General features: G+C 50.3%; 1 protein-coding gene across 1 annotated transcript in view; it reads right to left on the bottom strand.

Annotated features, from left to right (window-relative positions):
* Window positions 1-817: 817 nt before the first annotated feature.
* LOC144265518 (NACHT, LRR and PYD domains-containing protein 3-like) overlaps window positions 818-27,855 on the bottom strand; it is a 43,720-nt gene continuing 16,682 nt past the window's right edge. The window contains exons 4-9 of the mRNA XM_077818163.1: window positions 22,938-23,027; window positions 19,689-19,862; window positions 17,987-18,157; window positions 17,512-17,682; window positions 2,832-2,944; window positions 818-906 (exon numbers count right to left, since the gene is read on the bottom strand). Of these exons, the coding sequence (XP_077674289.1) occupies window positions 890-906; window positions 2,832-2,944; window positions 17,512-17,682; window positions 17,987-18,157; window positions 19,689-19,862; window positions 22,938-23,027 (736 nt within the window). The 3' untranslated portion in view covers window positions 818-889. The remainder of the gene's footprint in view (window positions 907-2,831; window positions 2,945-17,511; window positions 17,683-17,986; window positions 18,158-19,688; window positions 19,863-22,937; window positions 23,028-27,855) is intronic.

Here is a 27,855-nt window from a genome sequence, read left to right as displayed (position 1 = left end):
GGAGGGGGTCTCTTTTTTGAAAGAAGAAGTTGCTGGTACATTTGCAGACTCTTAAATATGTCTTACCGATGTCTCTTTCCTTGCAATAAGAAGGAATTTTACATGAGATGTACACCAAATATTTTTCTAAATGTTTATTACATGTTTGCCAGTATTACAGTACATTTCACCAAGTTGCAGGACAAAACGTAAGATCTCGTCAGACTTTTTGTCTCCGGGATCTCAGCTGGAAATATTTTCCAAGAGAGAGACTGATATTATAAAAACGAGGAATAAACACCCCAAGACACCTCCACCCCCTCTCCTTGCCCATCACATTCACCAAACCTGAAGCAACAAGACAAAGAAAGCATTGGTTGGATTCTTGGGAGAAGGGGTCCTGACCTAAGCAGTTTGGTCAGTGAGACTGCCGAAGCATGTGGTGAGAAGACTACTTTGAATCTAATGTAGCTTCTTAAGTAAGGCATCAGTAAACATTTTATCTCTATTTTTCTTGTAACCATTTCTGACTTATGTCTCATTACTCGTACTCATTTAAAATCTTATTTTATTGTTCTATCTAATCCAGTGTGTTTAAATGGAAGTGTTTGGGAAATTCTACTTGGAGTGGCAAGTTCTGAGCATATTATTAAGTATTAAGTATTTATTAATTATTATTCTGCATTAATATTTCTGTGGGAACTTTAGAATTAATTCAACAGCTAAAGTGAATTTTAAGCTACTCCATGAATAGGGAGATTTCCTAATATAGATGCAGCTGAAAGAAATCTGAGCTAGCTATATTACTGCCATAATACAATGAACTTGTACAGTGAGGTGACTGCTTTGAGATTCAGAAATGTGCAGATCTGCAGCCTGCCCAGGTGCCTGAAGGATTCATTTCTGTCTTTCAAAAGGAGCAGAGACCTGAAAAGAGAAACGTGTCACAATTGTCACTTTTAAGAATAAAGAGTTTCAAATTTGGTGTTCGATTGCCACTGGTCAACAATAACTTGCTAATTCTGCAAAACCTGAATGAAAATCATTGTACTGTGCTGGTTACACTCCCGATGCCAGTATGGCATAGCACCAAGAGTGGGCATGGTTCCATGATATCAGTACTTGTGCAACAAACAGACCCAGGAATTGAAGAGGAATTAGGTAACTCTTTATTTCTGTGTATAAGGTATGTCACAGTTTCAGAGACAACTGCACCTTTGATCCCCCTCCTGGTCTTCCTCGAGGGCGCCCACTTAAGTTTCAGGCTCCCAGCCCTCACCTCCCTCAGTCCTAGTAAGCCCAAGTCTTTCCAACCCTTCTGCAAGGGTTGGTGCCCCCTCGGGCAGAAAGCCCTGTCCATTTGCTGGATCAAAAGAAGGAAAAAGAAGGCTGGATCAGTTCAGACTCAGCCTTTTGATGCCAAAAGCCCTTTCCTTGTCTGTTGGTCTCTGAAAAACCCTGTTGGTGTCAGTAGATTCAGTCCTCCCCAGGGGTTGGGACCTCTCTGGATGTTTTTACAGCCTCAGTGATTCACCTCAATGACCCCCCGTACACCCCACTGATTGTAGTTCCTGGAGCAGCTGCGAGTTGCATACAATCCTTGGCCCACAGTGATACATAAACCATTCACAACCTTAATACAATATGGTCCCCAAAGATGCTGCATACGGTTGCAATCTCTGTCACAGTGACGACTGATACTAATAAATGATTTTTTCCCAATCCTACAAACATTTAGGATTAAGGCCTTAATCCCTCTGCAATGTCCTTGTACTCTTGAATCATTCCCGTTACTCCCTGAAAGTCCAGGGGCTCACTAATTCCAGCACAGGCTTCCTGCTTTCCATGTACTGAAGGAGCGTTTCTCTTTGGCTAACTGCTCTTTAAAGTCTCTCAAAACCCTCCAAATGCCCATTGTTACATTCACCTGCCATATTTTATGTTCTTGCCCATTGGCTTCACTGGAGTTGGAAGTTGGCTTGTTTAGTTTGAATAACCTCTTGAATCTTGCCATTTAACCCTTCCTGCTTCCTTTCTGGTTTAGGGCTGTGCACGCCTTCTGCAGCTCTGTGGTATAGGTGAGTAACCTCCATGCTGAAGCTAAGGATTGTAATTCCCTCACTTTTAGTTGTAGGGTCTTTACTGTGAGCTTCCCCATTTTTAACAACCTCACTCCCTCCAAATTTCAGTGTCATCCAGATAGTTCTGGCAGAATCTCTCCCCTAAAGATGTTACACGCAGTGTTGTGGTCACTGTCACTATCTGAACCAACTTCTTTCAGTCAGCTAGGACTAAATTGAGAACAGCCTCTCCGCTCGTGTCTCCTGGAACTGGCATTTAAGGTTACAGAAATGTCCAGTCCCCTTGTGTTGTTTTTATGATTATATTACAATAGCACCTAGAGGCCTGAACCAGGCTGGAGCCTCACCATTCTCTCTGGGACTCTAAGCAAGGGAGCAAGGGACCAAGAGACTTGCCACATAAGCTTTGTAGCTCTCTGGCCATTTTAAGTTTAGCTAGGCAAAGAAGAAGCTTTCAGCAAGAGTTGCTTGAACTGAAAAATGGAGTCCTCAATGTACAGAGTAGAGATTCTGTTTCAGCATAGACCCCTGATGGCTTGGGGGAATTAACCTGTCGTCTCTCATTAACACCTATGATTTCTTAATCCTCTGTATGGCCTTTTATCAACCAGTGAAACCAATATGTAGCAATGCTTAATAGCAGAACAAGTCCAACCTCCTGACAGTGCATCACAAAAATATTCCACATCATTTCTGAACTCCAAGACATTAGTCTACAGATGAATGTATGACGCTTAGATAGAAGACATTCCATCCTCCTTGTCTTTGTACCTGGGTTCTGACGGCTGGATGCTGCATTATGCACAATTGACAAACCAGGTTTTATCTTCTGCAAAACTTCCAATTCTTTGGTTGTTTTTTCATCTATGTGGATTTCTGACAAACTGTGAAAACAAAAAGGAACCATGACAAACAACTATCAACCTAAGGTCAAGCTTGTAAATATTTATCAACTTCTTAATGGAAATGAAGCTTAATAGAGTATTGCAATTTTAACCACAGATTAAGTCAGTGTTAAAGTTACAATAAGACAAGACATCTTTAGAAAGTATAGAAATGCAGAATTAAGGTCCTCCAACAACTCTAACTCTGCCCTCCTAACCCCTGCCATCCTGTGCACCCTCCATGTCAGGTAGATGTGTGTCTAACAGCATCACAGAGTAACGAGTTAAATCTGAGACAGCGTGGCAGTTCCACCAGGAATATCTCAAACCCCACGTTACTGTGGAGTTTTGTCTGCAGGCATCTTAAACCCCGTCCAACACACGTCATGCAGCTGAATGTACCTAATCGACCGGCAAGGGCAGAGGAGATGTAAGACGTTCATTGCAGTAGGGAGCTGGATCACTGTGGAGAGTGAATGATCAAAACGGTTGTCAAATATCCAGGGGCCGACAGGAGGAATTTCTATCAGGGAGTGGAGGGACTTGGAGGGACCTTTGGTGCTTATAGGAAAAATCAAACCACTGCTTCGCTTTTCTATTTACCATCTAGACTTACTGTACAAACATGAATGAATTTAGCCCCCAGCACACCTGTGAGATAACCCCATTTAACAGATGAGGTAACTGAAGCACTAAGAGATGACATTTTCCAAAGCCTGTGCAGCCAAATCTGGCAGGCTGGGCAGCTACAAGGGTTTCCTTTTTGCTCCTCTGGAAGCTCAGAGTGTTATTTAAAAGAAGGGAGGGCGTTAGTCATACATCAGGGGTCTGGTGGGAGTATGGAACAAAAGGAGAGAACAGGGTGTGGTTAAGGGCACAGCGGCTCATTTTGAATTATCAAAGCCCTAGCACGGCTCCCATGGTCCCAGACACATGCTGCTTTCATCACTCCAGGCATGGAACTAACTCACAAGGTGCAAGTTCACACCCTTACCTCCTGGCCAGGCGTTAGTCCTGACAAGATGCTCCACACCCGGAGACCCCCACTGCGCACTCATTATCAAGGCCCAAAACATACTAGACAATCACAGATGCACAAGGAGTCAAGACACTATGGAGAATGACACAGACAGAGCAACTGTGGATTCATGGAAGAGAATTGGGGAGAATGAGAGGGAGGGGAGCCAGAAAGGAGCCCATCAGCAAGTAGAGGAATATTGGGAGGTGCTGACTAAGGCCTTCCAGGAATTATCTATGGGCCAGCACCAATTTCAGGACCATTCCCCTTAATCAGTATTAAATATAGAAATGTAATTTTATGTACCACACAGACAGCCAGGGGAACAAGCCAAAGCCTTCAAATGGCAGCTGGGAACCACCACGCACTCATGTGTTTCTACACAAAATCATTAAGGTTATCTGGGAAGCTGAGGAAATTCCTCAGGACTTCAAAGGTGTCATAGTTGCACGATGCAAAACTGAAGGGAACAAATCTGACTGTGGTAATTGTCAGGGTATCTCCCTGCTACTGGTAGGTGGCAAAATCCTAGTCCACATTTTGCTCAATTGGCTTGTCAAGATAGTATCGGAGAAGTTTCTACCAGAGACCCAATGTGAATTTAGATCAGGTCGGAGCACCACAGACATGAGTTACTTTTGTGAGACAGATTACAGAAAAATACATTCAGCAAAACATGGAACTGTATGCTGTCATCACTGATCTTTAAAAACCATGATCAGAAATGGCCTCTGGAAAATTCTAGAAAAGTTTGGCTGCCCCACCAAATTCATTAATACATGTCAATTCCATGAAGACATGACTGGTCAAGTACTCTCTGATGGTGGCTTCTCTAAACCATTTCCCATATCTAATGGGGTGAAACAAGGCTGAATGCTGGCACCAGCCCTTTTTGGTCTCTCATTTGCAACCATTCTGAATTACGCAACTGACAACCTTCAAAAGGGCATCTACCCCAGGTACAGATTGAATGGAAAACTTTTCAATCTCCAAAGGCTTACTGCAAAGACAAAAGTTCTTGAGAAACTCATACATGTAGCTCTTTTTCCAGATGAATGTGCTCTATTTAATCAGAGTTAACCATGACCTACAGCTTATCCCTGATGGGTTCTCAGAGGCAACTGTAATAGTCAGAGCGAGCCTGGTGCAAGGTCTGAGGCCTGAGCCAGAGGCTGTGAACCAGCATCAGGCCATGTAGTAAAGCGATGCTTACGAGTTCACTTTCCGGTACATGAACTTCGCAAAGTTGCTGCTAGCATTGCCAAAACATAGGCCCTCCTAAGAAGTGCTAGGCCCTAGATATTTACAAAATACATTCCAGAAGGCCACTACAAATACACCTAGCATAAGATAAGATGTTTTGACAGAATAATGAAAAGGGATGTTTTGTCTGAGATATCAGGAATAAGGTACAAGGGGAGGTAACAAAAATGTGGTACGTAAGTTGTGTATCCCAGTTGTTTGTCTCAGTCTATAAATGTCCGGGTACCTCACCTTAATCCTTTATGTGGCCACGGGGACAGTGGAGACTCCCACTGCTAACTCAGCTGCTCCTTGCCACAGGGCACTCATATCTTAATGTACTTGTGCAAGTTGTTAGGGCTGTGCCTTGAAGGCAATAAACCCGGCCAAGTGCCTTTGTCATCCAACCATGCCTGTGGTCCTTCTCTCTGAGTAACACTGAGGTCTGTTGAATTAGCAGGCTGCACTCTCTGCCAGTGCTGATAACATCGGGGCTCCAAGGACAGAAGCACTGAGCAGATGAAACAGCTTGGCAGCCTTGACAGTGTCGGAGCAACAACATTCCACCCTTCAGCACTTAACTACAAGAAACATCAGATAGAATACAAAAGGCAACCCAGGCCTTCAGAAGACTTCGCCATTGGATACTCAACCAGCACATCATCAAACAGTCAACAGAACTGATTATATACAATTAAGGGTATGATTCTGTTACAGAGGCCACGGATCCTATGACTTTCCCAGACCCCTGTGACTTCTGCAGTGGCGTAGCTGAAGCAGCTGTCATCCCCGGGGCCTGCTGGAGCAGCAGACTCGGGACTAAAGTGGTGGTGGTGGGGGATTGGGTCAGCAGGGCTGGAGCAGCTGTCACAGCCAGTCCCCAGGGCCACCGGAGCAGTGACCGGTCCCAGGTCCCCCACAGCAGCAGGCTGACGTGCAGTCCCCTGGAACAGCTGGCCATCGGCCAGCCCTGGGGCCCCCAGAAAAGCTGGCCGGTGGCTGGCCCTGGAGCCGCCACAGCAGCAGCCCCCAATCGCTCCCCCACAGCACTCCCACTGTTAGTCCCCCCCACCCCAGGGTATTTTTAGTAAAATTTGAGGGACAGGTTGCAGGCTTCTGTGAATTTTTGTTTATTGCCCATGACCTCTCCCTCACTTTTACTAAAAATACCCAAAACAGAATCTAAACCTTATATATAACGCAGCAGTGATAGTGTCGCTTTCATATGGATGTGAAACATGGACAGCTTACCACAGACTTATTAAGCAACTTTAAAAATTCCACATGAGCTCTCTCCACTCCATTCAGAAGGCCAATGGCAAGACAAAGTCTCAATCATTAACATCCTTGAAAAAGCAAAAACCACCACTGAGGCAATGATCATCCAAGCTCAGCTTAGATGCACAGGTCATGTTATCATAACCGGCAATGACAGACTTCCAAAGAAAGTTCCCTATGGTGAGATGAAACTCAGAAAGCTCCGGAGGGAGAGTCAAAGAAAATGTTTCAAAGACACCCTTGAGCAGAATCTGACCTTATGTGGCTTAAATATTGATAACTTTGAAGACACAGCCAAGGACAGACATGAATGGAGAGCTTCTGTCAGTAACGGTTGTGAACAGTTTGAGGAAGACAGACAAGAAAAACTGACTGAAAAAAAGGGCCAAGCATCATGCAAAGTCTTCCATGGGAGCCTGCGTGTTTGTGTGTGATTTGTTTGCAGTCTTGTTCCTCATAGGTCAGGCTATACAGCTACAAGAGGACACATGTAATGCTGTGACATCATCATCAGATATGACAGCCAGCCATACATGAGTTCCTCATAGATTTAGCAACGATTGACTGGTTCGGTGTTAGGACGGAAATAGCATTGCTACTGTGCGCAGTACTCATTGGAGGGGTTGGGGAAGGGTAACCCAATTGCACCCTTGTATTATTTGGTGAATAGTTTAGAACTCCAGAGAAAAAGGGTTTTTTTAATTGTTTTGTAAAGGGTTCACTAGTCAAATATTGACCAAAATTCTACAAATTGGCAGAGAGCATTTCAACTAGAGCTGGTTAGAAAAGGTTTCCATCCCCTCATCCTCCAAATGTTCACCTGTTAAGTTGGGGGGTGGAGAAACCCTGAAAAAAACAAAAATATTTTGGTTTTCAGCTGAAAGTTTTTGAGTTTTCAGTCTTCTGTTTCCTGAAGAAAGACTGAGAATTTGAGAGGAAAGCAGACATTGTATGCCAAAATTTCCATTTAGTTCTAAACTAAATTTTCTGTCAAATGAATTTTTGACAAAAAAATTTCAACCAGCCTGCAGCAAATTGCCGGCACTACTATGACGGGTCTCATGCTTTCTCTTCTAGAGGAGGGGAGCGGAGAGGGAGGGACTTGGGCCCACCCTCTACTCCGGGTCCCAGCCCAGGGGCCCTAGGGATAGCGGTAAACCACTTGAACTAGCGGTTCCTTCCCCTAGGCTACTTCCCTCTCCTGCCCTTCAGCTTGTGGGGCTTCCTGCCCTCCCTCTGCAAAAACAGGTGTCCCTTTACTTAGGGTCTTGGTCTTCTTAGCCCACCGCAGTACTTCTCCAAACTCTCCTCTGCTTCCCTCCAAACTGCTTTCTGCTCCAACACCAATCCACTCTGCTTCAATTCCTCCCCTTGTCTGATTGAAGCAGGGGGTTTTTATCAGGTGACTGGCTTCAGGTGCTTTAATTAATTTATAGCAAACTTTCTTCCCTCTACAGGGAAGAAGGCTCCCTTCAAATCCTCTCCTGCTGCCCTCTGGCCTGGGCTTTCCTTGCTTTTTGCCCCTGCTTTAGTCCTCGTCCTCCCCCGCAACCGGGCCAGGCGCTTTTTCTTCGTTTTTTTTTTTCTTTTTTTTTTTGCTGTTTTTTTTTGCTGCTGTTCGAGTGCTGGTCGGCTGCCAGCTTGCCTGCCAGCCCCCCCACGCCTGCCCTCGGATGCTGCTATTGCTTCAGCTGCAATCCCCGGAGTTGGGGGGGGAGGACTGCCGACCCGCTCCCCAGAGGAGGGGAGTGGACGCCCCCAAACCCAACCGTTTTGCTGTTCGTTTGTGGACCCGCAATAAATCGTCTTCTTATCTTTGCTTGGTATATGTGGAATGCTCCACAAAGCCCAGGAGAGAAGACAGCCAACAAAGACATCGCCCAGGGAAGCTACAAATCATCGTGGAGGGGGCCGTAAGACTGAGTAACTTTTGAACTGTACTCTCGTGTGCGGGGAGTTTGACTGTGTCTTCACTGCATTTGTAGGGGCACAGGGGGTGTGGCACGGAGCTGCCCCCCGATCCATTGGTGCCCCCCCAACACTACTACAACCGTCACGGCCCCCCCGCCGTCCGTCCCTGCTGGCAACCTGCCATCTGCCTCTAGCCTCAACTGCTTGCTTTGAATTTCGTCATCCAGACCAGACACAACAGCCAACTAAACGAGACTCTTTGGATAAACGCGCGTGGATCCGCATTCACCCCCCCCACCCCCGGACTGCCCACCCCACAGTTTGCCCCTACTACCTGACCCCAACTCCTGTTTCCTTCCCCTCTTCAGTCTGACCCATTTGGCCCCCCCGCCTGCAGCCCAACAGGGAGAAGTGGTTAATCTGCTTCCCCACATCCTCCTCCTTCTGGTGTCTCCCCGTCTCCCCCTGCTCACGATGGCGGGGAATGAGAGGGGTGAAGCCCCTCTAACAACCTCAGTTGCCCCTTCCCCACCTACCCCCCTGCCCAACCCCCAAGCCCCCCTCCCCACCACTGCTGCCAAAATACCTGCCACCTCCCCCGCTGGGGCATCGGCAGCCGGAGGCACTGGGGCGACTATTGCCGCTGCTACGCCCACCGCCCCCCCAGATTCTAGGAAAACCCCCCCGGTTAGCTGGAAAGGCCAGGGTGCGAAGAAGGGGAAGGGCCCCGCCACAACCACCAAGTCCTCCATGGCAGAGGCTGCCCCCACCGCTGTGGCCTCGTCATCGACCATGGCATCCCTCCCCGCTGTTCCCTCCACCAGCTCTGCGAGCGTCCCTCCCCCGGACCCCAGGGCGTATTCCCGGGCGGTGGCAGCCCTGCCCCTGCCTGCCGCCTCGTCATCTCACCCATCCACCGCCTCCGCTACCATCAATAGCGGCCGGGGCCCCTTTCCCACCATGACCAGGAAGCACGGCGTCCGTTGCCTCCTGGTGTCCGCCTCGCCCCACGTGGAGACATACGTGCAGGCATTGGCGAGGGTGGTAGGACCTACGGCTATTGTGGCGGCCTCCAAAATGTACGGGAAGGTCGTCTTTTTCTTAGCATCGGAGGCTGCCGCTCAGGAGGCGGTGGAGAAGGGTCTGGCGGTGGGGGTGGTGTTTGTCCCCCTGGAGCCGCGAGAAGACCTGGGCGTTCGCCTAGTCCTGACCTCCGTCCCACCTTTTCTACCCAATGCCGCCCTGTTACCTGCTCTTTCCACCCTGGGGAAACCCGTTTCTGTCATCAGCCCTCTCCCGTTGGGCTGCAAGGACCCCACCCTCCGTCACGTCTTCTCGTTCCGCCGGCAGCGCGTGACGGAGAGGTGCTTGAGGGGACCTTCCTAGTCCCCTACCAGGGAGCCCGCTATCGGGTCTACTATTCCACAGGAGAGGCCCGGTGCTACCTCTGCCGATCAGCGGGGCATGTCCGAAGAGACTGCCCCTTGGCCCGGCGGGGAGGGGCACCCGAGACCCAGCAGGACATCGGCTCCGTCGTTGCCAACGCCCCTGGCTGCCCGACATCTGAAACCACCTCTCCTCCTGCTCGATCCACCGCTGCTCCCGCCCGGGCCCAACAGACACCTCCCTTACGACGCCCAGACGAGTGAGGGAGCCCCGCCCTTGCTGTTAACAATCCAGCAGAGCCTATGGAGGAGAGTGCAGCAAAGATATTACCAGGCATAGGAGAGGGCCCGCCCCAAGGAGAACGGCCCCCCCTCATGCTGCCTCACCGTTACTCCCCCCGAGCCCCTGAACCATCGCCTCTGCCCCCCGACACGACCCCTGCTAACCAGCCCCCAGACGATGCTATGGAGGGCTGGACCCTAGTCCAGGGAAAGTGAGGCAAGCGGAAGGCTCAAGATCCGCTGCACCCATCTGATGCGGAGGCCCCACGGAAGACCAGGAAGGGAGGCACTGACACTGAGCCTTCTGCTATGCCCACGAGTGAGATCCATCCGCCGGTGTCGGGAGGGGAAGACAAAATAGCACTGGAGGGTTGACCCTCCCCTCCAAGACCCCTGAGGAAGCCCCTTCTGCCCGAATATCATCCGAACCCCCCGCGAACCCCGAAGCGACCGTCGTAGCGGGCGCCAGAGGGGAGCCCCCCAGGGTGGCAGAAGACGACCTCTCCTCCATGTATGAGGAGATCAAGGCCCTAGGTTTGACCCCGGTCACCCAGGGAGAGGATGACCTACTACTGGCTGGCCTCGACCTGGGCAACCTTACCCCAGTCCCCCTTTCCCCATGCTCCCTCCCCTGCTAGCCTGCGCCTAGCATCACTGGGAGCCCCCTCCCCACCCCCTTAACCCTCAAATCTGTTCGGGAGGCACCACCTCTCAGCTGCTTGCCTCCCGAAGCCCAGAGCTTCGCCTCTGCCCCCGCCTCCACCCCCACCCCTGTCCCTGCCCAATCCACCTGCTCCTGCAATGCTATTGCCGCCCCTGGGGTTATTTCTTTCCTGTTTTTCGCGGATTCCCCCCCACACGGAGCAGCCTTTGCATTTTCCTGCCACGACCCATTAGGAGCTGCAATTTTCCCTCTGCCATCCTCTTCTACCCCAAGGCTCGAGACGGACCTAATAACTTTAGCCTGTCAGAAGCCCCGTCGGTGGTCTGCACCCTGCCTGCCCGCCTCAGCAGACCACGAGGCTGCACCAAGAGCCCCACCAGGGAATAACCCGGAAATCACAACCCCCTCCCCCATGAGCTGTGAAAAGCGTTGCGACAGTTTTTAGAAGACATCCGTGGCTCCCGCAACAGGGTACAGCTAGCTCTCCAGCTATGGGGGGACTTTGATCAAATCCTCCAGGCCACAAGGGCCCTTATAAAGGAGGGTAAAGGGAAAGGAAGGCACGGTGCTGCGGCCTACGGGCGGACCCGCAGCTTCCGTGATGATTTACTCACTTATGGGATGGGTCACGGATTGTTGCGTGACCTGCCGGGGGCTGCGTACACCCCCGCCAACAAGGAACCCCCACCCCCCCAGCCCTCCGCATGATGCCCCTCATTATTGCAACTTTGAACACCAGGGGCTGTACGATGGCTCTCCGCAGGTCCCAGGTGCTCTCTTACCTTCGGGAAGGGGGGTACTCTGTGGTTGTCCTGCAGGAGACCCATACAGATCCGACCGCCGAGGACAGTTGGCGGCTGGAGTGGGGGGACGGGGTCTACTTCAGCCACTTCACGATCCGACAAGCTGGAGTGGCGACCCTGTTCTCCCCCAACCTACGGCCCGAGGTGCTAGGGGTCACTGAGGCAGTGCCAGGCCACCTGCTGCATCTCCGAGTCCATATGGAGGGGCTCATGGTCAACCTCGTTAACATCTATGCCCCGACAACGAGCCCGAAGCGGCCGCAATTCTATCAGCGGGTGTCCAATTTCCTCAGCACCCTAGATTTTCACGAGTGCTTAGTCCTGGGAGGGGACTTTAACACCACCCTCGAGGAACAGGACCGCTCAGGGGCTGAGCTGAGCCCGGCCGCTGCAAACATTCTCCGAGAAATAGTAGAACATCACTCCCTAGTAGACGTCTGGTGTGACCACCACCTGGATAACACCTCCACGTTCACTTTTGTCCAGGTGGAGGCCCATCGGTCACACCACTCTCAGTTGGACCGTATTTATTTATCCCGTTTCCATCTTTCACAGGCCCACTCCTCCAACATTCGGCCGGCCCCATTTTCCGACCATCATCTAGCCACCATGACAGCCTCCCTCCGTGCAGAGAGGCCGGGGCCGGCCTATTGGCACTTTAACAACAGCCTGTTGGAGGATGAGGGCTTCATGACATCCTTCCGGGAGTTTTGGCTGGCCTGGCGAGAGCAGCGGCATGCCTTTCCCTTGGCGCGGTGATGGTGGGATCTAGGGAAGGTGCGCGCCAAGCTCTTCTGCCGTGACTACACCCGGGGCACCAGCTGACGGAGAAATGCAGCGATAGAGCAGTTGGAACGGGAGGTCTTAGAGATGGAGAGGCGTCTGGCTGCTAGCCCCGAGGACCCGTTCCTCTGCGGAGCGTGCCAGGAGAAGCAGGATGAGCTCCAGGCCCTTGAGGACCATCGGGCCCGAGGTGCCTTTGTTCGATCCCGCATCCACCTCCTTTGGGAGATGGATCTCAGCTCCCATTTCTTCTACGCCCTGGAGAAAACGAGGGGGGCCAAGAAACACGTCACCTGCCTTCTAGCAGAAGACGGCGCCCCCCTCACGGATCCGGTGGAGATGTGTGGGAGGGCCCGTGACTTCTACACAAGCCTTTTCTCCCCAGATCAGACCGATCCTGGCGCTTGCAGGGTGCTCTGGGAGGAACTCCCTATGGTCAGCATGGGCGACCGAGACCGACTAGAGCTGCCTCTCACCCTGGCCGAGTTCTCGGAAGCCCTCCGTCGCATGCCCACCAATAAATCTCCGGGCATGGACGGGCTGACCGTGGAGTTCTACCACGTGTTCTGGGACATCCTTGGCCCAGACCTAGCCACTGTCTGGGCTGAGTCTTTGCAGGGCGGGGTCCTCCCCCTTTCATGCAGGCGAGCAGTGCTCGCCTTGTTACCGAAGAAGGGGGACCTCCGCGATTTACGAAACTGGCGTCCCGTCTCGCTCCTTAGCACAGACTACAAAATCGTAGCAAAAGCAATCTCGCTGCGGCTAGGGTCCGTGATGGTGGACGTGATCCACCCAGACCAGACCTATACTGTCCCAGGTCGCAGCATTTTTGACAAACTATTTCTAGTCCGAGATCTTTTGGAACTCGGGCGTAGAGATGGTCTGTCGTTCGCCCTCCTGTCTCTTGATCAGGAGAAGGCGTTTGATAGAGTGGACCATGGGTACCTCCTGGGCACTCTGCAGGCGTTTGGATTCGGACCTCAGTTTGTGAGTTTTCTCCAGGTGCTATACACTTCTGCGGAGTGTCTGGTTAGGCTCAACTGGACCCTGACCGAACCGGTCATCTTTGGGCGAGGAGTACGGCAGGGGTGCCCCCTCTCGGGCCAGCTGTACGCTCTGGCGATCGAGCCCTTCCTCTGTCTCCTCCGCAGGAGGTTGACGGGGTTGGTGCTGCGGGAGCCGGAGCTGCAGCTGGTCCTGTCGGCGTACGCTGATGACGTGCTCCTCGTGGTCCAGGACCCGGGGGACTTGGCGCGGGTGGAGGCTTGCCAGGCCATCTATTCGGCAGCCTCCTCCGCCTGAGTCAACTGGATCAAGAGCTCTGGCTTGGCAGTGGGGGACTGGCGGCAGGTGAGCTCCCTCCCACCCGTGCTTCAGACCATCTGGTGGAACGCGGGTCCACTGCTCTACCTAGGCATTTACCTTTCTGCCATGCACCCTTCTCCGCCGGAGAACTGGCAAAATTTAGAAGGCGGGGTGCTAGAGCGGCTCCAGAAATGGACGAGGCTACTCCAATGTCTCTCCCTCCGAGGGAGAGCACTGGTGCTTAACCAACGAGCCGGTACCAGAGCGTGGACAGGACTAAACACCCTGGTTCCAGCCCCGGATTTCCTGACCGACCTTCGGACATTGATTCTAGAGTTCTTTTGGTCAGGAATGCACTGGGCCCCTGTTGTGGTTCTTCATCTACTCCTGAAGGAAGGAGGGCAGGGCCCGAAGTGTCTGTACACTCAGGTCCATGTCTTCTGCCTCCAAGCCCTACAGAGGCTCCTTTATAGTGCAGGTAGTTCGACGTGGACCATATTGGCGCACGCCTTCCTGTGCCGCTTCCAAGGGCTCCGATACGACCGGCAGCTCTTTTATCTTTGTCAGAGAGGTTTTCCGCGAGACCTCTCTGGGCTGCCGGTCTTCTACCAGGACCTCCTCCTGACCTGGAAACTGTTTTCAACGGCCAGGTCCATGGCGGCCACCGTGGGAGCAGATTTCCTCGCGGAGCCCCTGCTACATAATCCCCAGCTCCATGTGCAGGCGGCGGAGTCCCGCTCGGTGTGCCAGAGTTTGGTCCTGGCGGAAGTCACGAGAGTCGGAGACCTCCTAGACTACGACCGGGGAGACTGGCTGGATCCCCTGACGCTCGCTCAGTGCATGGGGCTCTCCAGACCTCGTACCCCCCGGCGCGTACTTCAGGAGGTGAAGGCCGCCTTGATGCCCACTGCTCGGGCTTATCTCAACCGAGCCCTGTGCGAGGGTGCACCCCGCCCACCCTCTACCCAAGGCCCGCCGGACCTTTCAATTGGGCCCCTACCCCGTAGATCCCATCAAACCCCTCGCCCTTTCACTGCAAGCCGGCTGCATGAACTGCAGCCGGTCAGCTTCCAAATCGCGCCACGGAAATATCTATACACACTCATGCTTCACACCCTTCACGCCCACACCCTGGTGTCCCGCCCCGATACAAAGTGGCGGGACCTCCTGCCACCTTTAGAGGGTGAGCAACCCCGGTGGGCCAGCCTGTATTCCACCTTGGTCCCAAGGCCCGTCAGGGACATTAGTTGGCGGCTCCTTCATGGAGCTGCGAGCACGGGCGTGTTTTTGAAACGGTTCACCCCCATCCCGGATACTTGCCCTTTTTGTAATGTGAGGGAAACCCTGGCGCACATATATTTGGAGTGTGCCAGGCTGCAGCCCCTTTTCCAGCTCCTCACGAATATTTTACTATGCTTTTGGCTACACTTTTCCCCTCACCTTTTTCTCTACACACTCCCCATCCGTGGCCCCACAAAATCGTAAGATCTCCTGGTTAACCTCCTCCTAGCCCTAGCTAAAACAGCCATTTATAAAACCAGATAGAGGAGGTCGGCTAATGAAGCGTCCTGCGATTGTAGGGCCATTTTCCGATCCTCAGTGCATTCACGTATCCGGGCAGAGTTCCTCTGGGCGGCGTCCACCGACTCCCTTGACACCTTTGAGGAGCGGTGGGTGCTGACCGAGGTTTTCTGCTCGGTGACCCCGTCTGGTTCCCTCCATCTGACCCTTTGATTGAGGGGAAGAGAGAGAGACCCCAGCCCCAGCCGTTGCCGCTGTGGATACCATCATTACTGTCACCTAGGAGGGGTCCTATCACACGTGGTGTATGTCCCCCCCACCCCCAAACTGCCCACCCCGCAGCTGTGCCCATCTTGTCGGGCACTCTCAGGAGAGGAATAATCGGTGACACTGGGCGTGGCACTAGGTAACTCGAGGGGGTGGAAGACCATGAGTGTCGAGGAAGCCCCCCAGCTCTGGGCCCAGGCTAGCCTGAACACTTCTCCCTCCTGAAGGCTGCTGTGTTATACCTTGTGTTTGCTTTTGTTTTGTTGCATAGTTTTGCTTTATTTTTTTTGGTGATTCTTGTAAGTGTTACATAAATAAAAAAAGGCACTCTCCTGCTAAAAAAAAAACAAACACTCTCCTGCTGCCCTCTGGCCATGCTGTATCACAAGCCCTAATTTCAACCAGTTCTGCTGCTGACTTCTACTTGTTAAGCAGGGAACTTGCCCACTGGAGCTGCTGCTGTGTCTCTTGGAATACCTCCTGCCTCCCTTCGCCCCACTGGCGTGAGCACCATGCCCTGACTGTCTCCCATAAGTCACAGTCTCTTCCTGTGACTGAGCTCTGCAGTGCAGGCCCATCATGCGGGACATATGCTGGAAGGGGAATGCAGCCTCTCAAGGTTCCCTCCCCACTCTGAACTCTAGGGTACAGATGTGGGGACCCGCATGAAAGACCCCCTACGCTTATTTCTACCAGCTTAGGTTAAAAACTTCCCCAAGGCACAAATCCTTCCTTGTCCTTGGATGGGTACTGCTGCCACCACCAAGTGAGTTAGACAAAGATTCAGGAAAAGGACCACTTGGAGTTCCTGTTCCCTAAAATATCCCCACAAGAACCTTCACCCCCTTTCCTGGGGAGGCTTGAGAATAATCTACCAACCAAACAGGTAAATCAGATTCTTAAAAAACAGAACTTTATTATAAAGGAAAAAAAAGTAAAAGAAGCACCTCTGTAAAATCAGGATGGAAGGTAACTTTACAGGGTAATCAGATTCAAAACACAGAGGATTCCCCTCTAGGCAAAACTTTAAAGCTACAAAAAACAGGGATAAACCTCCCTCTAAGCATAGGGAAAATTCATAAGCTAAAACAAAAGATAATCTAATGCACCTTGCCTTATTTACTTACTCTTTTTGCAATATTGTGATTCATTTTAGGAGAAGGAGTTTTCTGACCTGATGCTTCTCTGCTTCCCCAGAGAACACACACCAAAGAGCACACACAAAGCCTTCCCCCACCCCAGATTTGAAAGTATCTTCTTTCCCCATTGGTCCTTTTGGTCAGGTGCCAACCAGGTTATTTGAGCTTCTTAACCCCTTACAGGTAAGGAGGAATTCTAGGCTACTCTTAGCTGTATGTTTATGACACAGCCAATAAGTGAGAATGAGGGGGATGAGAGACCCAAACTACAATTCCCATGGCACACTGCAGCAGTTCAGGCAGACACAATGATTAACGTCGACCTGACCTAAAATGAAATGTTTTCATTTGATTTTCCTAACACACACACACAAAAAGTTTTCCCATGGAAAATTTCAATTCTGAAGAAACCAACATTTTCTATCTAAAAAATGTATCAGTGGGAACTTCCAGACCAGCTCTACTAACTGCTGTACAAACAGTTGGGGAGACACTTTCCCTGCCCTGAAAATCACACACACATGGGGGAGAATTCTCCCCCCTTCTACAGCCCCTGCACACTGCTGCAGCAGCATACAGGGCAGCAACTTCCCCTTAGCAGGTGGGGGGGGGGAAATTCCCCCACTGCTAGCATTGTGCCCGACAGTCACAGGCTGCTTTGTGCAAGCCCCGGTGTTGGAGGCTGGAGGAGGCAGGTTACCTAAGTTACACTGTCGGCTGTTTCAAGCCCTGACCAGCCTGGAGTCAGAGTGGCATAAAGGAGGCTTAAAGCCACTTTGTCCGCCTCCCCTAGGTTGCACTTATGTGAGCAGTGCCTTCTGGAGGCACAGAACACACTCCCGTCCTCGGCCCGTACAGATCATCCCAATTCACCTGATTGGTTCATGTAGTCAATACACAGCTGGGTGACTGGAAGACCAGCGCACACTGCAATGGATTCTTTTGATACAGAAACCTGAAGTCACTTACTCGAGCTTCTCTAACTTGCAGTTTGGATGTTTCAGTCCTTCACACAGAAGCTTCAGTCCTGAATAACTCAGGTTATTGCCGCTCAGGTTCAACTCTCTCAGGGACCGGTTTGTGCTGAGCAGAGAGGAGAGATCTCCACAGCAAGCATCAGTCAGATGGCAATCCCAAACCCTGCAGAGATGGAGATGTGCACAGTGAACAGACAGTAGGGTGACCAGATTTCCTGATTTTATAGGGACAGTCCCAATATCTGAGGCTTGGACCAGTAGAAAATGGATTTTCATGTGGCTGTGACGACCGTTTGTGTACAACAATAAGATGTAATGTACAAAATATATCCAGTTTCTCCTGCAAATGCAGGTTGATTTCATAAGTGAGAATAGGACCTCAAAATATTATCAGTGCAAAATTAGACAGGACTTTTGCAAAGGCTGGTCTAACAAGAAAAGTATCAAGGAACCCAGCAATGACTTACACTAATTTCTGCAGTTTACAGCTGGGATGTTTCAGTCCTTTACACAGAAGTTTAATTCCTGAATCTCCCAGTTCATTCCCACTCAGCTCCAGCTCAGTCAGGGACTCGTTTGTACTGAGGGCAGCAGAGAGATCCCCACAGCAAGCAGCTGTGAGACGGCACTGCCACAACCTGCAACAGAGAGAGAAATAACCATCTCCTTCCATAAAGGGGTCAATATTTGCTTTACTTAGTGCAGTGACTCTTCCTTCTTTCTGGTAACTTGGTAGTTTCAGTGTCTATAAAGCCTGTATACATGTCACCCATTGCATTTAAATTAGTCAAATTAATTACATGACGAATTCCTGACTCAGATTTTATTTGTGCACAGTGCAAGAAGATTTTCAGAATATTCCAGACAGAGTCTGGGTCATCATCCGAGATTGCTATAACACAAAATATATGGCAGAATGTGGGTAAAACACAGAGCAGGGGACATACAATTCTCCCTCAAGGAGTTCAGTCACAAATTTAATTAACACATTTTTAACAAGCGTCACCAGCATGGAAGCATGACCTCTATAATGGTGGCCAAAACATGAAGGCGCATATGAATGTTTAGCATATCTGGCATGTAAATACCTTGCAATGCCAGCTACAAAAATGCCATGCAAACATCTGTTCTCACTTTCAGGTGACATTGTAAATAAAAAGTGAGCAGCATTATCTCCCGTAAATGTAAACAAACTTGTTTCTCTGAGAGATTGGCTGAACAAGAAGTAGGACTGTGGAGACCTTTAGGCTCTAAAGTTTTACATTGTTACCATCTACATTTGTAAGTTGCGCTTTCACAATAAAGAGATTGCACTATGGTACTTGTATGAGGTGAACTGAAAACTAATATTTTTTGGTTTATCATTTTTACAGTGCAAATATTTGTAATAGTAATAATATAAAATGAGTACTGTACACTTTGTATTCTGTATTGTAATTGAAATCAACATACTTGAAAATGTAGGAAAGCATCCAAAATATTTAATAAATGTCAATTGGTATTCTATTGTTTAACTGTTTGATTAAAACGGCGATTAATTTTTTTAAGCATGATTAATTTTTTTGAGTTAATCATGTGAGTTAACTGTGATTAATCGACAGCCCTAGTATCAAGCACATTTACACCTGTATGACTGCGTCTACCCTTGCAGGATGTATCAGTCTTGGTAAAGTGGAGAGTGAGCTGGGGACTAGCAGGGAGAGGGAGGAGGCAGGTCACACTGGATTTTAAGGAAGGGTTACAAGGCACCTGAGTTTGTGGTTATGGAATTCAGTAAGAATGGAGAAGTCGAGCTGCACGGCTAAGATGGTGGCAGAACTGAAGGAAGTCAGCACAGTGGTTGGACTCCCACCACTGATGCTCAGTGAAGGATCCATCAACACCACTTCCTGTCCTACGTGTTGACACATCCTTCTCCTGCTGAGTTTGCAAGACTGGGTGCCTAAACACATGGTATTTATTACTGATTAATAAATATTCGCATTGCAGTAACATGTAGAGGCTTCAACCAGGTCTAGGCCGCAGTGTCCCAGGTGCTGTACAAAAATATGACAATCTCTGCCTCAAACAGCTATTAGGCTAAAAGCTAGGACAAAGCAGGTGGGTGAAACAACACAGAGATGAGTGAAAAAGTCACGTACTAACAAAATATAGCAGTGGGTTACTTACAGCAGTATCTGCAGTTTACAGAGTGGATGTTTCAGTCCCTCACACAGATGTTTCAGTCCTAAGTCTCCCAGTGTATTGGCACTCAGATCCAGCTTTTCCAGGGACCAGTTTGTAAAGAGGGTCTTAGGAGAGAGGTCCTCAGGGAAAGCAGATGAGAGTTTGCAGCTGGACAAGCTGAAGGGAAGAAATGAACAGATCAAAGTTACCTCTGCACTGTATGAAACAGTTACTAACCATGTGTGGTGGGTGAACTCTCCATTCGGAGAGTCTAGCCCCCTGCCCCACATGAGGCCGGCCGCTACCCCACCCCGCCAGAGCCAGAGCAGCCCCAAGCCCTCCACTGTGGCTTGAACCCCCCCAAATCCCACATTGCAGCCTGAGCCCCGCCTGCCCGGGTTCCAAGCCACTGGCCCAAGCCAAGCCCACACCAGCTTCAGGGGAGAGGCGGAGCGAGGGCGGGGCCTCAGTGCACAGTGTGGGTGGGGCCATGGCCTGGGTTTGGGGAGGCTTAACCTCCCCTGGTCTATTATATCTGTGGTCCATGTTACTAACAGTTCTGTAACTGTTGTTCTTCGAGATGTATTGCACACGTCCTTTCCACTTTAGAAACATCTGCAGGTCTAGTGCACTGTTGTCAGAGATTTTTCCATCAGCAGGGGCGGCGTATGGGTCCTCCGCTGGCACGCGCTGCCATGTGATGGTATAAAGGCTGGAGCTGCCCCTGACCCTCCTCAGTTCCTTCTAACCAAAAAGACTAGCTATAGAGGGATAGGAGGGTGGGATGTGGAATGGACACATGTAACACTTCTTGCAGAACAACAGTTACGGAACAGGTTAGTAATTGTTTCTTCTTCTTCTTCGAAACAAAGTGGAAACCTAAAGTGGAACAAACATGTGCTGTCACTCAAAGAACCAACGCTTAGTGATAGATTCCATCTGGGGACTTCCACAGTTTCATAGAGTTTAAGGCCAGAGGGGACCACCAGATCATCTAGTCTGACCTCCTGTAGATCACAGGCCACGACACAGCACCAGGTCACCCCTATATTAATCCCAAAGACTTTAGTTAACCAAAACATTTCAGTCCTCGGGAAACTAAACTGTTGTGCATCAGTGGCAGCGAACAAGAGAGACTGAGGCCCTTGCAAAGGCAGGGATGTGATTTCGCGAGATATACCCAGACGCTATCAGCAGGTGATTCACGCCCCACACTGCAGGCGATGACAACCCCTTTCCCCCCACCCCCGCCAAAGTCCCTGCCAATCTGACCTGGGGGAAATTCCTTCCTGACCCCAAGTCTGGAGATCAGTATATGACTGAGCATGTGAGCAAGACACCCCAGCCAGGCATCTTAGACAGATGGGTTATCTGTACCATCTCAGAGCACTGGTCCACTCTATCCAGTGTCCCATCTCCAGCTGTGCCTAATTTCTGATGCTACAGAAGAAGGCAGAAAAAACCCAGACTACACCAAGCCAATTGTACATTGAAAAAAAAATTCCTCCCTGACCTCTGCAGCATGAGATTTGATTTTTGTCATTACCTGAATGCAGAGCTGCAAGCAGCTTCATGAGCATGTCGAGGCAATGCAGGCACAGTATGAGTGAGGCATGTGGTCTGGTCTGGAGGAGGTCTGACCATCTGGTCAATCCAGAGGTTTACAGCTGGGGCAGCCTGACCCCCAGAGATTTTTTTCAATGCACCCACCCAAGCCTATCAGGGACCAGGAGCCTGCTTCCATCTCTAGGGAGCCTAAAATTTAATTCTGAGGGAACTGAAAACTATGGATAAAACTTCCCAGTACAGTTACACTAGGGAGACAGGACAGCTTAATGACACTTCAGGAAACATGGGCCCGATAACCAGGGGCCTGATCCTGCAATCCTGCCTCACACAAACAGTGCTTACTACTAAATAATTAATTACTAAGTGAAGCAGTGTCCCCTGGACTTCCCGAAGACTAATCACATGGAGACGGTATTACAGGATACGATTCTAGCAGCATTCTCACACCAGAATACATAAATGAATAATCTTGATGATTTACAGTTTTCTAGGCAAAAAACAATATACCCTTCTGACAAAATACTCGTCTACCTTACCTTCAGAAACATGAAAAACATGGACATGATTGATTAATAATTTATCCTTGTCCTCTCTCTCCCACCCCCTCCCCTTTCTGCTCCCCTACCCGCAATCTGTTTGTTATGCCCACTTGTAATGCCTGGTCTTCACCTAGGTCGCTGTTTCCTTGAACCATGGTAGCACGTTCAGGGGAGTGGGGTGGGTGGGGGTCAGATGGCTGAGAAGTACGCACAAGTGAGCAGGTGCTGAGAGTGGGACAGAACAGACAGAGGTGGGGATGAAATGAAAAGCAAAAACAGAGCAAGTGTGATTAACTTTTGGTCAGTAAAGGGCAAAACACGTATCACATTAGAAAGACGGATTAAAATAAATAATATGACGATCTCGAGTGCGGGGGGGTCAAAGTGCACTAAGGAACTTTAGTGTGCGGCAGCAGGCCCCACATAGCCAGTTGGTGCACGGCTCCTCCGCTTGCTGCACATTAAGCCCTAAGTAAGAACCGTAGCATTTGTAGTACCTGCACAGAGCCATAGTTTAGCCAGGCCACTAGGGGGCCATATGTGAGAAGCGTACAAGTTCTCAGCTAGCAGGAAATGAAGGTCACTTGGTCACTTACCCTAGTGTTTCAAGTCTCTGTGCATTCAACAATCACCTCACTGTCCCCAGGAGACAATTTAAGGAAGAGAACAGAGGACATTTGTTCTCTTAGGGGCAAATCCAGTACCTTTCCCAGTGGCCAATCCAGTACCTTTCCCAGTGGCCACAGAGCAACCCTGTATTCCTCTGTGCAGGGGTACACTGGGTGTGTGAGATGCAGTGCAGAGGGTGGGTCTCTCTCTCACCATTAGCAATAGGCTGGATTAGTTTCTGTGAAGAAACTCCACAGCCGCTCTGTGCCCTGGGTGAGGAGGATTCCTCCACCTTGTGCATCAGCCTAGCAGCTGGCCTACTTACTGGGCGGGGGCAGAGACAAGGGTTTGCCACACAGTTAATTGAGTGGTTTCATGGAGTTTGATTCTTTAGATGTTTACTGTGATTTGCAGCTCAGAGTTACATTTCAAATGGAATACAGACTAATACCAGACACTGGGCAGAAATGCATTGCTACCCAACTCCTGGCATAGCAGCAGTCACAAAAGGGCTGTAAGAGAGGAGTTTGCTTACGATATTGTCTTCAGTTTACAGTTTGGATCCTTGAGTCCTTGCAACAATGCGTATGCAGTTGAAGTTCTCGGATCCTTCATCAGTGGGTTCCTAGAAGAGAGAACGCGAGTTTTAAATATCATTTCCTAAAGGCAGATTTCCCATCTCTTTTCCTGAAGATGATGGGGTAGGTTTTATTCCACAGCAGACATTTATTAGCCTCTTTAAAAAGAAAACAAAGAGAAGTATATGAAGACCCCACAGTCCATTGTTCTGATATCATGTTAGCCATTCATTCCTAAGAGCGGTGTAACCCCCACTAATCCTGTGTAGCATCTGCCCCATCTAGTAGCTTGGCCATATAAAACAGGGTTATGGGTGAGCTGCTTCTTTCAGTGAAAATCCTGCTATCCCTTTTCAGTTGGGCATGGGAGAAGGAATATATCTCAGAAGAATGGAAAAAAGGGTTCTTAATCAAACTCCCTTACAAAGAAGATTTGAGTGACTGTGACAAACGGCACAAGAATACACTGCTTTCAGGCCCAGGGAAAGTTTTCTGTGCAATCATCCTAAATCAGAATTAACTTAGGGCATGGCTACACTTGCGAATTAGAGCGCATTAAAGCAGCCCCGTGCGCTCTAACTCATGACGCAGCCACACTGGCAAGGCACGTAGAGCGCCCGGACTCCGCGACTGGAGCGCTCCTGGTAATCGACCTCCGCGAGAGGCATAACGCTTGGTGCACCCTGGCTGGAGCGCCGTGGTGCCAGTGTGGACGCCCTGGTCTATCAGTGCGCTCTGATCGGCCTCCAGAAGTGTCCCACAATGCCTGTTCTAGCCACTCTGGTCATCACTTTGAACTCTACTGCCCTGCCCTCAGGTGACCAATTGTCAGACCTGCCCTTTAAATTCTCTGGGAATTTTGAAAATCCCCTTCCTGTTTGCTCAGCCAGGCGTGGAGTCCTCTCAGCAAATCTTTCCAGGTGACCATGCCTCCACACTCCAGGCGATCCCCAGTATGGAGCAATGATGAGGTGCTGGACCTCATCAGTGTTTGTGGGGAGGAAGCTGTCCAGTCCCAGCTGCGCTCCAGCCGGAGGAATTACGATACCTTTGGGCAGATATCAAGGGACATGATGGAAAGGGGCCATGACCGGGACGCACTGCAGTGCAGGGTTAAAGTGAAGGAGCTGTGGAATGCCTACCACAAAGCCCGCGAGGCAAACCGTCGCTCCGGTGCTGCCCCCACAACCTGCAGTTTCTACAAAGAGCTGGACGCAACCCACCTCCACGCTGAGTACCACCATGGACACTTCAGAGCCCAGTTCAACAAGGCAGGAGGAGGAGGAGAAAAGTGGGAGCAAAGGTGCTGAGGCGAGGGAAGACGCCCCGGCATCCCTAGATGCATGCAGTCAGGAACTGTTTTCAAGCCAGGAGGAAGGTAGCCAGTCGAAGCGGCCGGTGCTTGGGGAAGGACAAACACCAGAGGAGGTTCCCAGTAAGCGGCTTTTATTTTGGGAAGGAAATTATTCAGTGTGGGCTCTTGGGGAGAGGAGGGTTAGGGCTGCATGCATGCCTAGATGCGGAATAGGGCATTGATGTGCTCTCTCACATTGCGGTAATCGGCTTCAGTGATCTCTTCAAAGGTCTCGTGCAGAAGATGGGCAATGTGCTTGCACAGGTTCCTTAGGAGAGCTACTGTGCTCCTTGTCCCAGTCAGGCTAACATGTCCACAGCACTGTGCTGTGATGGGCAGGGGGACCATTGCTTCACACAGGCAAGCTGCATATGGGCCAGGGCAGAAGCCGCATTGTAGTAGAAGACCCTCCCTTGCTTCCCAGGTCACCCTCAGCAGTGAGATATCTTCCAGGATGAGCTCCTGTGGAAAATGTGGGGACAGTGTTTAGTACAGGGGCCCCCTGCAACTGTTGGCTCTCCCCAAGGCACAGAGAACCACAGAGTTCGGCTGTGAAACAATCATTCCCCCTTGACCCTGTGCTTACTCACCATTTTGAGGCTCCTTTGGGTTATGTGCCCTCGCTTTGGGAAGGGCAAATTCTGCTATCGTTACACTGTGCTTGTCTTTAAATACAGGTGAATCATTGCTCTGTCTGGTGTGCGCTATACTGCCTCTGTTAAATGTTGCATTTTGCCTTTACAGATGCAACCTTGAGATCTCAGCCGTCCGTGTTATCACAGGCTGAAAGACTCCAAAGAATTAGGAAGAGGCCACGTAAAAGCAAAGAAGACATGCTGCATGAAGTCATGCAGCAGTCCCTTAATGCAAATCAAAAAGCGCAGGAGTAGAGGGAGAGTGAAAGGCGGATCCGCCAGCAGAATGCGGAGCACTGGACCCAAAGCACGGCGCGCCAGCAGCAAAGCACGGATCGGCTGATAAGCATTATGGAGCGCCAAGCGGTCTCGATCCAGGCGCTTGTAGCCATGCAGGCAGGGCACTACCGCTCCTGCCCCCCGCCCTGCAGCCCTTGTCCCAAAACTTTCCCTTGTGCCCCCATGTCACCTCCCACCCACTTTCCCCAACATCCGGGTTCTTATCACCACCAGCTGCCTCCAACACCTGTAGCTTCACCACCCAGCCCTGCAAACTACAACCCTTAACCACTGCACTCAACCCCCATCACCATGTGTTTTAGCCCACCAGAAGTGCAGCACTCATTGCACAGCACCCCAGACAGGAAGGCTGAGTATGAGAACAGGACATACGCAAATCTGTGATTGAACCATTCCCCACCCTACCCCAAGCAGTTGTGTTTCTTTTCAATAAATGAATTTTATTTTAAATAAATGGCTTTTTTGGCTTTGAAAACATTCTTTATTATTGCATTAAGTAAAAGATACCTTAGCGCAGGAAAGCAACAGGCACTGCAAGTCAGTGTAGCAAGCACAGTTTCCTACTAATATTGGAATCACTGAATTTCACTCTCGTGCAGGGAACCAAACATTACTGGTGGCTTTCAGCCTCAAATTGCTCCCTCAAGGCATCCTTAATCCTTGCAGCCCCATGCTGAGCCCCTCTAATAGCCCTGCTCTCTGGCTGTTCAAATTCAGCCTCCAGGTGTTGAACCTCCGCGTTATGGAGGGTACAGCATGCGGATATAACCGCGGGGATGTTGTCATTGGCCAGGTCCAGCTTCCCATACAGAGAGCACCAGCGGCTCTTTAAACGGCCAAAAGCACACTCCACAGTCATTCTGCACTGACTCAGCCTGCTGTTGAACCGCTCCTTGCTGCTGTCAAGGCTTCCTGTGTAGGGTTTCATGAGCCACAGCATTAAAGGGTAAGCAGGGTCTCCAAGGATCACAATGGGCATTTCGACTTTCCCTATGGTGATCTTCTGGTCTGGGAAAAAAGTCCCAGCTTGCAGCTTCCTGAACAGGCCAGTGTTCCGAACGATGCGTGCTTCATGCACCTTTCCGGACCAGCCTGTGTTAATGTCAATGAAACACCCACGGTGATCCACAAGCACCTGGAGAACCACAGAGAAATAACCCTTCTGATTAACGTACTCGGAGGCTAGGTGGGCTTGTGCCAGAGTTGGAATATGAGTCCCATCTCTTGCCCCTCCGCAGTTAGGGAAACCCATTTGTGCAAAGCCGGCCACAATGTCATGCACGTTACCCAGAGTCACGGTTCTTCTGAGCAGGATGCGATTAGTGGCCCTGCAAACTTGCATGAACACGATTCCAACGGTCGACTTTCCCACTCCAAACTGGTTAGCGACTGATTGGTAGCTGTCTGGAGTTGCCAGCTTCCAGATTGCAATAGCCACCTGCTTCTCCACCACCAGGGCAGCTCTCAATCTCGTGTCCTTGCTCCCCAGGTTGGGGGCGAGCTCAGCAGACAATCCCATGAAAGTGGCTTTTCTCATCCGAAAGTTCTGCAGCCACTGCTCGTCATCCCAGACTTGCATGACAATGTGATCCCACCACTCAGGGCTTGTTTCCCAAGCCCAAAAGCGGCATTCCATGGTGGTGAGCATGTCCGTGAATGCCACAAGCAATCTCGTGTCATATGTGTTACGAGAGTCGATATCGTCAGACTCCTCACTGTCACTTTGTAGCTTAAGGAATAACTCGACTGCCAAATGTGACTTGCTGGCGAGACCCATCAGCATACTCCTCAGCACTTCGGGATCCACTCCCGCAGACCGAAAGGGAAGACAGAGTGAGCAGTACAAAAAACGTTGAAAGATGGCACCAAATGTGGACGGAAGCACAGGGATCGCTGGGATGCGAAGCGATGCATCACGGGGCGTTGGGACAGGACCCAGAATGCCCCGCACCCCCCGCTCCTTCCCACAAGCCACAGCGCCAGAATGGGAAGAGGTGCTCTGTGGGATAGCTGCCCATAATGCACCGCTCCCAATGCCGCTGCAAGAGCCGCAAACGTGGCCAAGCCAGTGCACTTGCAGCTGTCAGTGTGGACAGACTGCAGCGCTTTCCCTACGGCGCTCTCCGAGGGCTGGTTTAACTCACAGCGCTCTACATCTGCACGTGCAGCCATGCCCTAAAAGTGTGAATTTGAAGCGGCTAAGTTAAACCACATTAAATCCCTGTGTGGACACTGTTATTCAGAATTTAAATGGCCTTTGGAAGTGAATTAAACTAAACCTAATTAAGGCCACTTTAATTCTGTAAAACAGCATCCACGCAGGGATTTAACATAGTTTAATTAATCCACTTCAAATGTATGACTTTAGTTCATTCAAATTAACTTTCCTGGATGTCTTCATGTAGACAAGCCTTTAAAAGCCATAGACAGCAGATTTAGAGAATGCTAAGCTGTTTTTTGGCCAGGTAGAAATTGTGTAGACCGTAAACCAGGGGCGGCCAACCTGGGGCTCCAGAGCCACGTGCGGCTCTTCAGAAGTTAACACGCGGCTCCTTGTCTAGGCACCGACTCCGGGGCTGCAGCTAC

This window comes from Eretmochelys imbricata, chromosome 6, assembly GCF_965152235.1.
Source record: "Eretmochelys imbricata isolate rEreImb1 chromosome 6, rEreImb1.hap1, whole genome shotgun sequence".
Lineage (NCBI taxonomy): Eukaryota > Metazoa > Chordata > Testudines > Cheloniidae > Eretmochelys > Eretmochelys imbricata.
This window is presented reverse-complemented; position numbering and strand designations above follow the sequence as displayed.